This window comes from Perna viridis, chromosome 2, assembly GCF_037379345.1.
Source record: "Perna viridis isolate PV_CMFRI_1.1 ecotype Kerala chromosome 2, ASM3737934v1, whole genome shotgun sequence".
Taxonomy (NCBI): Eukaryota; Metazoa; Mollusca; class Bivalvia; order Mytilida; family Mytilidae; genus Perna; species Perna viridis.
In genome coordinates this window covers 16,897,831-16,917,122 of record NC_142446.1, presented here as the reverse complement: position 1 = coordinate 16,917,122, position 19,292 = coordinate 16,897,831, and the positions used below count along the sequence as shown (strand labels likewise).

Below are 19,292 nucleotides of genomic sequence, written 5' to 3'. Positions count from 1 at the left end.
AAAACAAGGGAAGTAATGCAGCGCACCTGTCATTACCGTAAATAACTAAATATATTTTTTTGGATTAAGTAATTTACAAAAGTGGCAAGACGGAGGTATGTACCACACTAAATAATACTAAATCGTCGATATGTTTTCGATATTTTTTACTGTCTGACTATAATGAAACTCAATCTTTATTTTGAGATTTTGGGTGGACAATCTGTGTCAAAGATAACACATTACAATATACAGGTAATTGATAAGGCCCATATTTAGTATTAATATTGCACAAGGTCCCGAAGTTTTACTTTAAGTCTCATTGTCAAATAGTTGTTCTCCTACTCGAACAGTATAGATATTTTTTGGAGGTGGCCATAATGTGGATTTTCTTTGACCAATTTTTATGGTTTTCCATGGAATGTAATATAAGGTCCCTTGGGTTTGTCTAAAAATCCACAAGCATTAAAATTTGTCTATTCTTTTTGGTCCATTACTTAATTTTGACAGAATAAAATTTGTCCGACACAAATAAAGGCAATAATAAGGGAAAATTATTAATACGTTTTTTTTTTTTTAAATTATCAAAGGATATTATGTCTACAGAATAATTTTTATGTTATTCATGTGTTTATACTGAAACTTTCATTAAAAGATGCCATGCGCAGATCCAAAGAAGGACATACCACACAAACACATCTTGAAATCTTTTTTCACAAATTCTACCCCTAAAAATTTTCTTCCCTCACATTACTTGAATGTTAGATTCTGTTTAAGGCCCTCTTCACTTTGAGAGCCAAAGTTACATTCTATATTTAGCCATAGTGGTCATTTTATTTACAGATAACAAAACTAACAATTCATAGTTTATTTCAAGATAAGGATATATGCCATCATTCATTCATCAATATGCTCATTAAATCATTAATATCATTACACAAATACATTCACATAAAAATACATTACAAAAAGTTGTTATAAGTTCAGTGTAATAATTCGTCATTAACATTTTCCTGGAGGTAATTGCAAGAAGTATAAATAGTACTTATGGAAATATTTCATTTACTTATAATCTGAACTAAGTGAACATGAAAACTGACTATCAGTATGAAGAACTTCAAACTTAAACAATGATATGTGAGAACTAAATGTTAAATTCTCAGTGATTGATTAAAACAAGGATACAACTTTTAATCACAGGTGGTGAGTAAATTTTCACAAGCAGTTTCTCTCCATTTCATATCATTCAAAAATTAAATTGGAAAAATCAATTTTTCATTATTTTTCCACTCTAGAAGGTAAAATTTGGATTTAAAAACATGCTCACTAAAGCTGAAATGTTGAAAGCCCAAGTTTTCGTGTCTTTTGGCATATATGTACACTACATGTACCATCACCCTAAATTTTAATTTCTCTACTCTTTACAGTAGAGCCACCATTTTCCTCCACTATGTCTCCACTAAATTAAAAACTGAGGTAAAATTACTTCATTCCAGTATTTCTCATTTATTTTTTTCTGTATATAACTCAAATAATAATAATAATAATAATAATAATAATAATAATAAAATCTTTATTTCAAGAGGGTTACACAGTTAGTTTACAAGCTAATCTTCCCTGAGGCCCTCACAGTTAGTTTACAAGGTAATCTTCCCCGAGGCCCTCACACACAAAAACTATATCTACTAGAAATTAAAAATAAACAACACAACACAAAAACAAAAACTGATTTTACAATACCATATCACTTTAAGATAATACAATATAGAACATAAAAAAAAAAGTGTAAGCAGCAACAATTTTCTCTTTTAAGATACTCTATTCAAAAATGTTAAGGTACTTCTTTAGATTGATTTTGAATGCGTTGCCAGTGGCTTGATTACATAAATGTTTGGGTAACTTATTCCACAAGACAGATCCAGAATATATGAATGAATGTCTGAAAAGTTCAGTTTTAATTTTTGGAATTATCAAATTTCCTTGTTCAGCATTTCTTAGTGAATAAGGTTTGTTTCTTGAAACATAGTTAAAGTTTTCCGATATGTAGCTTGGTGCTTCCCCATGCAGAGATTTATAGATTAATAGGTATTTGTGATATTTAATCCATGTTTCTACTTTCATGATTCCCAATTTTTTGAACAAGGGTTCTGATGGAGAAAAGGGTTCAGCATCTAGAATGAGGCGGATAGCCCATTTTTGGAGTTTAAGAATTTTGTCTAATCCTTCAGAGCCACAGCCACTCCATACAACACAACAGTAGTCAATATGTGGAAGAATGTATCCATTATAGAACGTTTTTGTCGTTTCAATGTTCACATATTTCTTAATCTTTGCTAGGAGATACAATCTTGATGAAATATTAGAGCATATATGATCAACATGACATTGCCAGCTTAGAGTATCATCAATTTTTACACCAAGTAGTTTTTCACATGATGACAATTTTAAAGCTTTATCATTAACTATTAAGGAGGGTATATCAACATTTGACAGTTTTTGCCTTGTTCCAATAATCATACACTTTGTTTTATTAGGATTGATAAACATACAGTTATTTCTACACCAGTTTTCAACATTTCTTAGATCATCTTGCACATCCTGTTGTAATAAATTAATATTTTTCCCAGATTTGTGTATGGTTGTATCATCAGCATACATATCAACATTAGTATTATGCATGTCAAGAGGAAGATCATTAATAAATATAACAAATAAAAGTGGCCCAAGTATGGAACCCTGAGAAACGCCAAAGCTAATAGGTTTTTTTTTGACGAGAAAGTGTTTAAAATATTTACTTGCTGCTTTCTATCCTTTAGATAGGGCTTAAAAAATTGCACAGTACTGTCATTTACACCATAGATCATTAGTTTTTTTACAAAGTATATCATGATCAACAACATCAAAAGGCTTTTTAAAGTCTAAAAATATAGCCACATTTATGTTTCCATTATTCATCTTGCATAGCCATTTATCCACAATACTCACAAGAGCAGTTTGGCAGGAGTGTTTAGGTCTAAATCCAGACTGAGCTGGATGTAAAACTTCCCACTGAGATAAATATTCATATAAGTGGTGACTCCACTGTGTTGGTTGGAGACAGTGTGACTCCACTCACAAAGTCTCCACTGTGAAGTAGTGTACAAATACAGATACTTTATTGGCACAAACTCAATTACAGTGCATGGTTATGGCCTATTACAACAATAATTGTACATTACAGTGAAACATGATCAATATAAGATATAACATTACAATTCAATTGCTTAATATTTCTGTCATATTCAATATTATTGGAGACTTGTATCTCTAATTTTAAACCAATTAAGTATAAATGTGGAGGACATTCTCAAAATAGTTTGTGAATAACTATTTAAAACAATACTGATTTTGGATCTAGTATTGTAATCTGTAAAGCCAGGAACTTTATCGATTAATTTCTGTCTTTCTTCTTCATAATGAGAACAATGAAGTAAGAAATGTTCTTCATTTTCAACACGACTTAAATTGCATACCCTACACAAATGTTCTGAAATAGGTACATTACTATGTCGACCCTTTTCTATTATAAGATAATGGGGGCTTGTCCACATTTTTGAAATAGCTGCACGTTATGCAACGTTTACAAAAATTTCTACATATGTTGGTCTTTGTCCCATCTTATATGTGGTTCTTAAAAATTCTTCTTTTGAAGATTGAAGTATTTTAGAGTTTTGTATTTACAAATTTTGATCTATTATTCTTTGTTTTACACTTTTAATTTCTTTTTTGAAAGTCATATTCTTATTCAAAATATATGAATATCCAAGTTTATTTAGTAATTCTTTAGCGTTTTTTACCCAAGGATTATACATCATCTGTCATACTTAAAATATTGATTACATACATCATAATGTAATCATTTAAGTGAGAAATAAATTAAAAGATAATTATATAGAAGTATAGACAGGAAGCTATGATACGGTCTATACCTTGAGAATCTGTAAGGATATAAAAGGAATTCTTTCAATGTATTAGAATATTACGTCGATATATTTGATAAGCATAACAACATGAAAAGAAAATATGTAGACTATATCAAACTTAAACCAAGCATGTTTTGCTGAAATTGAATCCCATGATATTACATACCCATATAAAACCTCTGTCAAAATATCAAGTGGATTGAGAGAAAAATAGCAAATGGACAAACAGACACAAGGGTAACTACATACCACCCACTTTCAAACAGACACAAGGATAACTACATACCACCCACTTTCAAACAGACACAAGGGTAACTACACACCATCCACTTTCAAACAGACACACGGATAACTACACACCATCCACTTTCAGACAGACAAAAGGGTAGCTAAACACCACTCACTTTCAAACAGACACAAGGAGAACTACACACCACCCACTTTCAAACAGATGTAAGGAGAACTACACACCACCCACTTTCAAACAGACGCAAGGAAAACTACACACCACCCACTTTTAAACAGATGCAAGGGTAACTACACACCACCCACTTTCAAACAGACGCAAGGATAACTACACACCACCCACTTTTAAACAGATGCAAGGGTAACTACACACCACTCACTTTCAAACAGACGCAAGGATAACTACACACCACACACTTTCAAACAGACACAAGGATAACTACATATCACCCACTTTCAAAGCAGGGCTATAATAAATAACTTGTAAGTTCAAATAAAAAATTTAGATAAGTCTTATTATTACTTAGGTTGTGTATAGATAAAATGAATAATTTTAGCCTCAAAATTGAAAGTTAGAAAAGATCTCTAATTTAAATGTTATAACTGTAATAAAATGTTAGTGCATCATAAGCCTCTAAAGGCTGGGTGGTAAAAAAAAATACTCAAGTGTCATGACTATGTGTAAATGTGATGTTATGTTTATATATGCCAAGCTGTACTTAAAAATAAAATATCTATCTGTCTATTACTTTTACATTATATTCAAAGAGTGTAAAAAGATATAAATAAACAGATTGTTGGCATTAGATTTGATTTTCCTCTTGTCTGAAAGTATGTACTGTCTACTGATGTTGAATTATACTGAGGTTTGTCTATAGTTCTTTGTCTCAATTATCTTCTTCCCACACATGGCACATATACCTAAAATATAAAACAATGAAGCATCAACCTATACTGTATGGAGAAACAATGAAGCATCAACTTATAGTGTATGGAGAAAACAATGAACCATCAACCTATACTGTATGGAGAAACAATGAAGCATCAACCTATACTGTATGGAGAAAACAATGAATCATCAACCTATAGTGTATGGAGAAACAATGAAGCATCAACTTATAGTGTATGGAGAAAACAATGAACCATCAACCTATACTGTATGGAGAAACAATGAACCATCAACCTGTAGTGTATGCAGAAAACAATGAACCATCAATCATATTGTATGGAGAAACAATGAAGTATCAACCTATACTGTATGGAGGAAACAATGATGCATCAACCTATACTGTATGGAGAAACAATGAACCATCAACCTATACTGTATGGAGGAAACAATGAATCATCAACCTATAGTGTATGGAGAAAACAATGAACCATCAACCTATAGTGTATGGAGAAAACAATGAACCATCAACCTATACTGTATGGAGAAACAATGAACCATCAACAGTAAACAATGAACCATTAACCTATACTGTATGGAGGAAACAATGAACCATCAACCTATACTGTATGCAGAAAACAATGAACCATGAACCTATACTGTATGGAGGAAACAATGAACCATCAACCTATACTGTATGGAGAAAACAATGAACTATCAACCTATAGTGTATGGAGAAAACAATGATGCATCAACCTATAGTATATGGAGAAAACAATGAAGCATCAACCTATAGTGTATGGAGGTAACAATGATGCATCAACCTGTAGTGTATGGAGAAAACAATTAACCATCAACCTATATTGTATGGAGAAAACAATGAAGCATCAACAGAAAACAATGAACCATCAACCTATACTGTATGGAGAAAACAATGAACCATCAACCTATATTCTATGGAGAAACAATGAAGCATCAACCTATCAACAGAAAACAATGAACCATAAACCTATATTGTATGAGAAAACAATGAAGCATCAACAGAAAACAATGAACCATAAACCTATATTGTATGAGAAAACAATGAAGCATCAACAGAAAACAATGAACCATAAACCTATATTGTATGAGAAAACAATGAAGCATCAACCTATACTGTATGGAGAAACAATGAAATATCAACCTATAGTGAATGGAGAAAACAATGACCACACACAAAGTTGCTTATCAACAAATATAAATGGAAAATGTTTGTTTGGGATATCTTATCACACCACATATTATTCTACTAAAGGTTGATAATCTAAAAGCAAACACAGGAAACTGAACACTTTCATGGATGTATTAGTATGATTTAAAAAAAGTGTTCTACTACACAAAACTTAAAGGTAACTCTTTCCCAAAGTATTACATTTTGGTAATTTTTAGAATAAAATAATTTGGAGACAAACTACTTATATTTTACTTAAAACAGTCAATAAGAATAAACAAAAAGATCCTGATATTCCAGTAAGAACATCATAACTCTAAGTAGAATATATCTACTGTTATTCCAGTAAGAACATCATAATGTCAAGTAGAATATATCTAAATGTCATAACGTCAAGTAGAATATATCTAAAGTTATTCCAGTAAGAACATCCCAACTCTAAGTAGAATATATCTACTGTTATTTCACTGTTTGGTCATTTAAACGTAGTAAATACAATGTAATAAATGTACTTATAAAACTCGTAAATCTTAAAAATTAAAATGAGGGACTAGTATGACTATTCACAGATATCAAATTTAGACAAAGAGAGTATGTGTACTGCTTTTTAAGTCAGTGCACCAAGGAGTGTGCAAATACTTAAGTATTACTCACCTTTCTTGTACGCACAACCTGCAAGAGAAGAAAACAATAGATATCAGTGCCAGTACACAATTGAAAATATTGAAGGACTTGGCAAATGTCTATTTTTATTTATTCTTCAGCAGTATACATATGTTACAGTGAATTAATTATGTCACATACAATGTTTGATATATGATACTAATCATCCTAAGATGTTGCTCATTTCTAACTGTAAATGGAGTATTCAGAAATCATGTACCTTGACAGTAATGAGATCCTTTCTGGTGTACTGAGGATTTACAAATCTTACACTTCTCAAATCCCTGATAAGGAGCAAATCTACAATAAAAAAAGAAAAGATGCATAACCTTCATACTTTTACATTATAAAACTGTTTTAACTCATTTTAAAACAAATGTGTATGAGGAAACCACAACTCTGCTCAATTTTCCCCCAAATTATTGAGTTTTGAGTGTTGAAGGTGCTAGACTTAGATTATTGCTTTCTGAAATTTTTGGTACTCCTGTGGTATAAGCACACACAATACCACATAGACATCTTCATACTGTAATCTGTATTCTATTTTGAACTCATTGTTACTGTTCATTAACAGATATATTGTCATACTGTTGTCATTCTTATTCCATTGAAGATGTTTCTGACATGTTTCTGATTAAATCTATCATAATATAAATAATAAAATGCTGCACAGAGTTTGGTCCAACCCTGAACAGCTAAATGAGGACTTAACTGCCATACTGTAAATTGGATTATTTTGGCAGTTTTCTGTGACAATGTACATGTTTAATTTTGGTGCATTCAGAAAGGTGAATGTTCTTCACAATGGAATCTAACAACCAGTGACAAATTTAGTACTGAAGTTTATTCGCTTCAATTTCACATTTGATGACTATTCAAGTGGAGGATAATGGATACATGTGGCTTGGTTAATCTGACTATCACTTCTGTTTTATTACAATCAAATAACCGCAAAGATAATTAATAGCAATTATCTTTTCCCTTATAAAGTTGTCTGTCATTAAGATTATTAGCCTAAATAAAATACTAGCTTGTGTGAACCTTTATCATTTTTGTTTTCAGTTTATGTTTGTGCGTGAAATAAATCATTTAAACTGATAGTTTTCAAATAATGACTCAAATTAATGATGAATTGGTAATTACATAAATCTCTCTAAGATTTATTTAATGAATATATTCAATTTCTGATTAGTTTATACGCTATAACCTAATTTGGGTCCATTTACACTGGAACATAATCCACTTCGCGGATTATTCAGCATAAACAGACCCAAATTAGGTTATAGCGTATAAACTAATCAGAAATTGAATACATATTTTAATTAAAAATAAAAAAAATGGATAACCCATCACTTTTATTAACACTGAGTAAATAGCAACTTTAATTTTCCAGCCATGTAGTAATTCTAGTAAACAAATTGGTCGCCATTTTAAAATCAGCGGCAAGACGCTGCCATTTCATCACTGCGAAATGTTCAGTTATTTTCCAAAATTGAAGACACAGTTATTAAAGCAGGTATTTGACATAAACCCAGCGGACATAAAGTTAGTTAATAATTTATTGTCACAAAAACGTTTCAACATTAAAATGTGCCTGAAAACGTTGTTTCGGATGTTGACGAAACAAAAAGTAATTCCATAAAAGGTGGGCGTGGCCTAAATAGCAAGTTACTTTATACAATTGAAACAATGTTGATTATTGCCAACAAACCAATCAAATGGCAGGATTCTCATCAAATCAAAATATTTATCTATAACTTTCATACGCAAGTCAGACATATTACGACATTAATCTAGCTTTTGTCTACACCTACCAATACACCGATATACACTGGCCACCTAATTTTTCATAGGTTATATATGGAGTGTTTAATTTTGGCACTTTGAAGTGAGGTGCCAAGTAAGCTTGAATAAAACTGCTATCAAAATATCCCAATATATGGAATACAGCTCTGAATTTGGATTGTGATTTAATATTTGACAGATTCTAAGATTCTGACCAAAATGAAGTTGGTTAAAAATATAAAATAAAAGAAATAAGAAATTAAAAAAATCTGAAAATGACCCTATATAGTTACATTGCTACTACATGTACTCCAAGTTTTCAGGGGTCATGGGTAAATGACAAAACTAACAGACTCTACATTTTCTTCTCATCAAGCACAATAAGTAAAGGTAAAATTTCTTCCTAACAAAAAAAATGTTTTAAATATCTTGCTACTTTAAAGATCAGGAAGTTAAAGCTGAATGATAAATCTCACTTGTTAGTTCAACACCCTCCTTTTTCTCTCATTAGTGCAAAGTATATCAATGTGTCATATTTAGACAAACCTGTTTTTCTTAGCTGTAAGTGCTTTGTTTTCTCCAACTTTTCTACCTCCACCCTCTAGATAAAACAAACAAACAAATATACGACTAACAATTCTGAGAGATGAAAATATAAACAAATAATAATCACAACTATAATATAATTAGCCATAAAACTTGCAGACTATTTTATTATCTAAATCAGACTTCTAAGTAAAGCAATGCATACCATTGATGACATGTTTTCTCATGTTTAATGTTTTAAATAAAGTTTGACAAAATTAACAATAAACATACATGTATCCTTTCACACTGAATTTGTTTCCTAAGACAAATCTGAATTTTACCTTTGGTCTGTACATATTCTGGTGTTGTATCTATACTTACTGTTTTCAAACTGCACAAAAAATTGTAAATTATAACATCCAAATCTTTATCTCATGGAAATTTCACTCACATGCTAATTTTTCACATGTCTGTCTTTAATGAAACACAGAATAATAATACAAACCTGTTGTATTTCTAGCCCCTGACTTCCATGGATCTGGTGTTATAACTTTACCGAGCTTCTTTTCACCTAAATAACAAAACTCATTTAAAAAAAGATTTATTGAAAACAATAAATAATCAGGGGGTCTGGATTGTTTTGCCTGTTTTGTTGACCAGAATTTTCTTAAAGGCTTGGACTAAATGGTTTTATTATTCAAGTCAGGTGCTCACTTTGAGTGTGTGACATTGTAAGTTTGATCCTCAGCCAAGTCATCAAGTCATACTATTGAAAGACTTTAAAACTAGTAGTCACTGCATCTCCCTCAAATAATAGATAGAGTGACGTCCAGTTGGCTTGAAATCAGAATAATGTTTACAAGTGTGGTGACATGCCTAGCTGCCAACCTTTGCTCCTATGAGCTAGCACAATGAAAATCTGGCTTATAGTGTTAGACTAGCACAATGCAGGCCAAGTGTTCTCATCCTAAAATGCATGGAATACCTGCCAGATCACATAATGTCTGTGTCACAAGGATAAAACCTGAGTGTATGCATGTGGATCACACATCATTGAGGTAACATCCTTTATGAAAGGCAGTGGCTGCTCGTCCACACATTTGTCAATGGGGAGTCTCTTCAGGCTAATCGTCCACAGTCTGGTTTGAGTCAATAACACATGGAATCACTACACAAATGGTCATTTATGTTAGTAATGTGGAAATCATGAGAAATTTATCTTGTACAAATCTATACAAAATGATACAAAAACAATTAAGTTTTTTTAATCATATCTGATGTAACAAATATCGATTAAAAATCATTCAAAATTAAAACAAAATACACATTTAAAAAATTTGAAATACTATCTAAAAATTTAGCACATCCAGAAAGATTGTTTTGGTACATGATTCAGTCTGGCACATTTTAAATCATAATGCTGCCATTCCAGAAAGTAATCACAAGCTTGTGAGTCTTGGTCAGACAATTTCTCCTTACATGTCCATTTAAACTGGTCGACCCTTTTTTCTAGAAATTAAATTATGAAGAACATCTCATGCATTAGCACGGAAGTACTTTTTAACATGTGGGATATTTTACATTTTAGTGCAAGATTTTATTACAAATTTTAAAACGTCTGGTAAAGACGATGCATCAAATTTGGCACCAAACATCATATTTTCAGTTTTCTGTTACTTGTTTTGTGTCTGACTAACATAAAATCTGTCCATTTTCAAGCAAAGGGGCATGCTCTCGCTATCAAATATGCCGTCCAACTATAGTACATACATTTTTGAAACACAAATAGGAAACTTCAGTTTATCAATTGTGAACACAGTTCACAAAGCCATTAATAGTCTTACATTTGTGGATAAGTTTTCAACAATACTTCCGTAACGAATCTGGGGTTTCCGCCACGATCCCAAGTTTTTTTTTTACACAAACCAGATGTGTGGACGATTAGTCTGAAGAGGCTCCCTGACCATGAATGCTAATGCATGGATGAGGTGCCACTGCCTTTATGAAACTGTCTTCTCAAGCATAGAAAATAAATTTATTGGTCTGATTCCACTATGATCCCATTTTGTCATGGTCCATTACTTATGGTTCGATTCATCATGCATTCTTATGCATGGACGATCAGCCACTGCCTTAATGAAACTGACTTCTCATTAAGATGAAAAATAATATCTACTCGAACTTAACGGTGAATAATTATAATCAAAATAATACGAAATATTATTACTTAAGTCTGAACACTGATCGAAGAGTCCAGCATGAAATTATAATTTAGGATACAAAAAGACGAAATTAAAACATAATGAATTAAGGATTGTATATATATGTACACGAAAAAAAGTTCTTAGAAATGTATACTTAAAATCACATTTATATTTGGTTAAAACTTACATTTTTCACAAACCATCTTGTCTCGTATTGACTATTGTTGTTTACTATCTTTTACTGGTTTTGTGTGTGCAAGCGGAACCAGTTTAAATTCTAATAAATTAACTGTATTCGGTAAAAACGGAATACCGTAAATAATATAAAAACGAATCTTTTTATTATAATGAGTAGCACAGACTTCTTCTGAAATACACAGAATTATTACATGTAACTGTAGTCAGCCAGGGTCATCTTATTGGTAAGTCCTTAACTCGCAGTATTTACAAAGTTGTTGGCGTTTTACATAAAACAATAAATCTGTATATATCATCAGATGATATAAACCCATTAGAAACCGAATATGATAAGAACTGTAATGTTCCCACTCAACCATTTGTTTTCTATTTATGAATAAGAAACTGTCTTAATATGTGTCTGTGCATTTAAAAAGACAAAAGATAATTTTAAAACTAATATGATAGACATGTTGATGAGAAAGGGAAAAAATAATCTCAGTACAAATGAGCCTAACATGCCAATTTTTTATTCAAATTAACATTTTTTACCTAAAAAAATCGAGAATAAGCAGCGGAAATACTTTTTCACTAGAATTAGTTAAATTAACACGGAGTTCATTAATACGCATTCATATGACAATGCAAATGAATCGGAAATATTGATCATTTGAAAACTATGTGTACTATGTGCATATTAAGCATTTTTACCACCATCTTTTAAGGCGGAACGTATTTCGGTATACCAGTGTCTAACTGTCCAGGGACTTCATATTATATACACTCCCTGGTCCGTCCATCTGTTCGTAATTTTTTCTTCAAAATAAAGCGTTGGTTAGGTGCCCAACAGTGAGAAACAAGTTGGCAACTGTTGACAGTAGAACTGGTACGATAGAACTATTTGGCAAAGGACATATATGTCCCATTCCCTTGATATGATTTAATTAATATACTATGATCTATTCTCCGCCCTTCGTATTTATATAAAGGTAAAGGGGCTACTGTTAAGAAGCCCTTGTCTGTGTGTTCCATGAAGCCTTAATGAGTATACAGGAAGCGTTTTGAAATTACTAGAATATAGGGGTGTAGCTTTGAGCAAAAATTGCTATGTAGCCGCCGTTCATATGGACCTTTCTATGGCTTTTTACCTTACCCCATGAAATTCTTGTAGACTTATTTGCATATGGTGACTCGTCTCATTTTATCTCCTCATTTTTATCATAAGTCGCAATAAAAAATATCATTTGCGCTGATATACGAAAGTGTGCACCCAAGGCCCAATCCTTGGACCGTTATAATTTTATTTTTTTTTTTTTATAAACGATGTATGTTTCTTTATTAAATATGGCACACTCTACAATTATGCTGAAGACAACACCTGGTAATTTTACAATCAACATAATGATTTGTTGATAGCTATACACTTGAAACCGAATCTCTCAAACTTAGATACCATAAACGTTTGGGAACAATAATGAATAGAATTACAAAACTTACAATTGTTCATGCTTCTGTCCTCAGTAATTTCAACTTCTGCCGTTTGGCTTAGCATTTGAATAAAGAACAAATTAGGAGAAAAACACTAAAAAAGGGTACAGGGAAGGGCACAATGCTACGTATGAGGACAATTCAAGCCCATCCATTCAACTCAAGCAACAAAGCTTTAAGATGCTCTCGCTTCGTATCGTCATTGAAACATATCATTTCATGAATAAGTAACATGCCTTTAGGATGTACTTCAATGAAGACATATTCTTGCATGCTGTAGTCACTTTAGTGTATATTTTAAGATGCTGTATACAGCCTGTTTTGCTGCAATTTTGTGAGCATGCTCTTGTCGTGTATGTTAGTTTTCATTAAATTCGAGCTACGTTTTTTGTTGTAACATGTACTGAATCGAATTTATCTTCGTATCTCTTCCAAGAGCAACTCCGCCGTAACCGCGCTCAATGAATTACTTGACGTTTCAGCACCGTAAGAAGCATTGGTCGAACTATAAATTAGTAAACATGCCCTTGCTTCATGCGAGTCAATTATTGGTAATAGCAGTAAATTATATACTTTTCATGGAATTTGCCCCTCCGTCACAATTGAGGTTCGAGAACAATACCATGCGTTGAACGAGCGAAACAATTTATAAAACGGTGTTTTTCCGACGCAGTCGATATAGTTTCGCTTTTTACCCTTTCACCTTAAGGACGCTCTTCTATGGAAACGCAAGTCATCTGATCGCAATTCTGTATCCCGATTGGCCAAATACTGATAACTTAGTGGCGTTCGAAAAAACTGTGTCGAAAATTGAAATTGCGTGCCATATGTTATTTTCTTGAATGAAATGTAGAAACTTGTTTTATCAGTACTAATGCCAAGTCTGAACTAAGTACTAGAAACAATAGTCTTTCATTACCTTTTTTTCAGATAAGATGGGCGATGTCTCAGGAATTCTAGTAATACAGACTGGAGGTAATATTGCGTTCACTGAATATTAATTTGTTTACTCACAATCACTTCACCATTTTGACAACATGAATGGGAGAAAAACCAATGAAAATACTTATCTTAATGACATATATGTTGTCGTACCAGCAGACGAAGTCCAAAACAACATTGTTTTTGCCTGCAAAACGTTTTACATCCAATGTTTATTATCAGAATTAGACGTAGAAAATAATAGCAGTGATAAGACCTATTATGCTACCACACTCTCCAAAGAAGAGATTGCGGAAAACCATAAATCTGTGCTTTCCTCTTTTGGTCGCTCTACCAAGGACGATGATTGTGATTTACCGTCTATGTACTGGATTCCTAAACTCCACAAGAATCCATACAAACAACGTTTCATAGCTGGATCTGCAAAGTGTACCACCAAACCTCTTTCAAAACTTTTAACTTCTATCCTCACAACTGTCAAAGAGGGTCTGCAGTCCTACCACAACACTTGTTACTCCCGTAGTGGTATTGATTCAATGTGGATCCTGAACAATTCGAAAGTTCTTTTGGAAGACAATCAATTTAAGAATATCATCTGAATATAATAGCATTAAAACCTATGATTTTTCAACACTGTATACTTCTATTCCCCATACTCAGTTAAAAGCCCGACTTAAAAACATTATACATCGTTGTTTTTCCAAAAAAAGATGGTACACCTAGATACAAATATATAGTTCTTGGTAGAGATTCCCCATACTTTGTAAGAAATAATTCCAAACCATCTTCCAAATATACAGAGGAAGATGTTTACAAAATGCTGGAATTTTTAATCGACAACATATTTGTCCAGTGTGGTAGACGTGTTTTTCAACAAACGGTCGGCATTCCAAAGGGAACAAATTGTGCTCCTTTACTTGCTGACCTATTCCTTCACTCTTATGAGGCTGACTTTATAGCTGATCTGATCAGAAAGAAAGAATATCGTTTGGCTAGATCCTTCAATCTCAGTTTCCGCTATATAGATGACGTGTTATCTTTAAACAATCTTAATTTCGGGGATTTGATACATCGCATCTACCCAAAAGAACTTGAGATAAAGGATATTACAGACACTGTGAAGTCAGCCTCATATCTTGACCTACACTTAGAAATCGATGGTAAAGGAAAACTATTGACCAAACTTTACAAACGTGATGACTTTTCATTCAGCATTGTCAACATCTCTTCAGCACCTGCGTATGGAGTGTTCATTTCAAAACTCATACGTTATGCCAGAGCTTGCCGAAACTACGCAGACTTTTTGTATCGCGCTAACTCTAACAAATAGGCTTCTGGAACAGGGTTATGTTGTTACAAGATTGAAGTCATCACTACAGAAGTTTTATGGTCGTCATCATGAACTCGTGGATCGTTATGGTGTATCCATCTGCACCATGAAAACTGATTTATTCAACGGGTCAGTTTTCCTTTCCTCGTTTGTCTACCCCGGACTTGACTTTATGAGCAACTCGGCGGGTGTTTCTAGAAAAGCAGAGGACGCTTACCCCACCGGTGCACCTGGTCCACGATCCCCGTTTTTAGTGGAGTCCGATTGCTCATTTGCTTTTGTTACTTTGTATGTATGATTTTAGTTACTTTATGTTCTTTGTTGTGCATGTCTGTTTTCCATGTCTGGTCTTTGTCCCTGGATTACATTCTTTTGATTACCGCTATACCTTAACCTTGATTACTCATTCATAAAATAAGGCGACTAGAACGAATTCGCAGGTGCCTGTGCGTCAGGTGTATCTTCAGAAGTTAATTCCAAAGAAGATATTTGCTTTGAAATAATTTCTGTTTAGATACTAGCAAACGAAACAAAAACCGGATCTATACTATTAACTTACAACTCAGTATATTTTTTTTTTTGTTCAATGATTCGTATAGGTACCATTGACAAGAAGTATCCGAAGACCAAACTGGGATATGCCTTTGAGATTATGGAAGCTGCAGTTGAGAGAATTGTAACTAGAGTAAAAGTTCCATATAATGTGGAAATTGTGACTGCCTGTAGAAAGGATAGTCAGGATATTACAGAAGGAGACAGGTACAAACCAATCCTGTCAGCTGCTGAAACTACTGCATTAGGCTATTGAATGACTCACCAGTTTACCACATATCTTTATACCAATGCTTTCAAATCTATCTCATCAAGCAAGACAAAGGATATAATTCTTTGACAACTTCAAATTCATTTAGTTGTCTTGATTAATATTTACTTGTCAAGTTTGCCAAAAATTGAGTACATTAATGATTAAACATATTCATTTTCATATATCTACCAAAATTATCATGAACTTTTTAATCACTATAAAACTATCTTGAAAATAATATTATTGGTTTTTATCATTTTAAAGTCCCCAGTTCCCATCTGCAATTCCTCTGAAACCACAGAATGGAATTTGATGACACATTCACAAATTCTTTATTATATGATAAAATTTGGCTTCTCCTTGTTATTTTTCTGTCTGAATGATTTTAGAGGTTTCCTATTTAGTTTCTGTGGAGAGAACTGGTAGTATTACCCAGTGAGTTTTGACTAGGTTTCTACTTTAGATTAGGATTGCCTTAGGTGTGTATTTTCACATTTAAGCAAAACAAAGTGGTTTTAGATAACATTAAATAATCAGAATCCAGGTGACATTTAATTTTTGATTACAGGTCAAGTATATTAAACATATGCACCAATTCTGTGCAGGATAAAATTCTGATCACCCATGGTACAGATACAATGATAGAAACAGGAGAGTTCCTCACAATACATAAACTTCCCAAGATTATTGCTATCACAGGAGCCTTTCTACCAGAAACATTTAAGGACAGTGATGCTGACTTCAATGTTGGATGTGCAATAGGAGCCTTGCAATCTCTCAAAGCACATGGTGTATACATCTGTATGAATGGAGAAGTATTACCTTGTGATAAAATAACCAGAGATGCTAATACATCTGTTTTCATTAATAAATAATGAATTTAACTTTTTTTGTGTCTGTGTAACAGTAGGCTATATATAAAATTAAGATATTAATATTTTTATATTAATTTATTATATTTTTCTGGAAAAAAATATACTTGCCCAGCTTTTATATGTATGAACAAATACTGACGATATGTTATCATGTTTGGCATCTGTTAATAAGCTATAAATATACACATCTAATATAGCCTAATCACAATCTTGCTCTGAATATATTCAACACAAATTCCATAACACCTTTAATGCTTGAGTATTGCTTGAAAAAAAAAATCTTTAATAAATAACTAATGTAGTACACTGTCAAAATATAAAACCTGTAAAAACATCTCATAAAAGAAGATTGAATGAATTTCTTTAAATAAAATTTACTGAATCCTTTACCTTGCAGAATAAAAAAAAAAGAAAACAAATAAACCAACATCAATGATTCAAAATGAATCAGTTTATCTTGAATAATTTTGGTAAATAAAATTCTTCTGTAATAGAAGTCAGAGTCTGAACCCTGTTATACAGTTCACTATAGCATATGTTAAAGAGTATTAATATAATCAGATCTTCTTCAGTATTTGTTGGCCCAAGAAAATACAATAATTCAGAATCACTGGTCCCTGGAAAACACATCACAATACAAAATAACTGGTCCCATAAATTGCATACAAGGAATTATATAAAAATGTATAAATAATAACTATCTAAACAAAAAAAAATTAAAAACATACAGTAACAAGAAAGTATTGCATAAAAAAAAACAACAAATTTATTACCTAGCTAGTGTTAGCACTTCAATCTTATATGTATGTATATATCTGTACACAAAAATCATTAAATAGCCTCTGCAAAACCTATATCCATACAAAACTTTTCAGCAATGTGCAATGGAAGATATATGGAAAGTAGTTCAACGTGGATTGTACAGAAGTTATACATGCATAAATATACAAGTATAAAAAGCACATACTGTGAAAGTACTTTAATTGATGGATCAGGGAAGAAACACAAGTTTGTAGAATCTTGAATTTATGGTTTTGAAGTTTTCAGTATACACAATAATGGCAATTTCCTATTCATTGGGAACATAATTTTGTGGCTGGCCTACCAATGAAAATCATGAAAATTGGAGCACCACTAACAATAGTACTTTCACAGTACATGTATTTGAATATACGACTAGGCCCTTTGTTGATATCTATAAGTGTGTAGAGTGATTATAATGCCTGGCTCTGAAACTGTATGAAACAAATATCTATTTGATGTTATGACTATCATATATTAGTTAACACTGACACATGAAATGTCTGCAGTGTTACGGCACCATAACTTTTGAATACTAGTGTGGTTCAGCCACATAATCTTTGTAAATGTAAAACTCTGCAAATGATTGAAGTCATGGAATTCTTTACAGTGAGACAAAAACATAACAAAAAATAACAAATTGTGTCTTAAAATAGAATTATATAGTATCATTCTCAATACAACAAATTACATTTTGTGACATAGATTGGACATAGATAATAAACAGTGAATAACAAATTTCTAAGCCCTGAATGTGACTGAGATCATTGATATATTTGTAGAAAGGCCATTTACATTTTGATACAAAGCAGACCACTTTGTTATGCATTAACAAATAAAATAAAGAATACATGAATTTAATAAATACAGAAAATTGCAAGAATTTAATGTATTATAAAAATTGAATTACTAAGAAAATTAACCCGAAGGTGGAGTTAATTTTTCAGAAATGATATTATCTTGGTACCATGATCAAATAGCCCATGTTATACAGATTTGTTTAACCAATTGAAACACAATTCAAACGTTCAAAAATCCAATACAAATTTACAACCTTATTCAGTATAGAACTATTTTAAGCAACTAATGACAGTAAATGAAATAAATATGCTACTACACAAATATATAGTTTATCTACACATCTTATTAATGTAAGCAGTGAGAAACAAATATCAATGCCATTGATGATATGGAAGACATTTTCTATAATGTTACATCCCCTTTCTTATCTTTGTGTTTTTTGTCCTTTTTATGTTCATGCTCTGTATGATCTTTGTCCTTCTTCTTCTTTAGAAATCCAAACATACTTTTGTGTTTCTTTTCTTTTTCATTAAAATGATCATGATCTTCACTAGTTGCAACAGGTTCTGAAGTTGGTCGATCTCCTCGTGGTGTTGTCTTCTGACGAAAC

General features: G+C 32.1%; 3 protein-coding genes across 12 annotated transcripts in view; 1 reads left to right on the top strand and 2 right to left on the bottom strand.

Annotated features, from left to right (window-relative positions):
- The first annotated feature begins 3 nt into the window (after nucleotides 1-3).
- On the top strand, nucleotides 4-17,384 carry LOC148623849 (uncharacterized). Of its 2 annotated transcripts, none has more exons than XM_088566066.1 (4): nucleotides 4-95; nucleotides 14,059-14,103; nucleotides 16,000-16,159; nucleotides 16,774-17,384. In XM_088566066.1, exons 2-4 carry the CDS (start codon nucleotides 14,064-14,066, stop codon nucleotides 17,078-17,080), a joined length of 507 nt encoding a protein of 168 aa, XP_088422192.1. In that variant the 5' UTR covers nucleotides 4-95; nucleotides 14,059-14,063; the 3' UTR covers nucleotides 17,081-17,384. The 2 variants fall into 2 exon arrangements, with proteins under 2 accessions (XP_088422192.1, XP_088422193.1); XM_088566067.1 differs by lacking the exon at nucleotides 4-95 and adding an exon at nucleotides 11,799-11,885.
- Nucleotides 3,118-11,740, bottom strand: LOC148623850 (cysteine-rich PDZ-binding protein-like). The gene is made up of 6 exons (XM_088566068.1): nucleotides 11,651-11,740; nucleotides 9,765-9,830; nucleotides 9,278-9,332; nucleotides 7,167-7,246; nucleotides 6,938-6,955; nucleotides 3,118-5,108 (listed from the first exon to the last, which is right to left on the bottom strand). Exons 1-6 carry the CDS (start codon nucleotides 11,664-11,666, stop codon nucleotides 5,044-5,046), a joined length of 300 nt encoding a protein of 99 aa, XP_088422194.1. The 5' UTR covers nucleotides 11,667-11,740; the 3' UTR covers nucleotides 3,118-5,043.
- LOC148623848 (spectrin beta chain-like) overlaps nucleotides 17,141-19,292 on the bottom strand; it is an 89,822-nt gene continuing 87,670 nt past the window's right edge. For 7 of the 9 annotated variants that reach the window (XM_088566051.1, XM_088566053.1, XM_088566052.1 and 4 more), the window contains one exon: nucleotides 17,141-19,291. In XM_088566051.1, coding sequence (XP_088422177.1) covers nucleotides 19,085-19,291 — 207 coding nt within the window. In that variant the 3' untranslated portion in view covers nucleotides 17,141-19,084. The remainder of the gene's footprint in view (nucleotide 19,292) is intronic. The other 2 variants (XM_088566057.1, XM_088566056.1) reach the window with 1 other exon arrangement.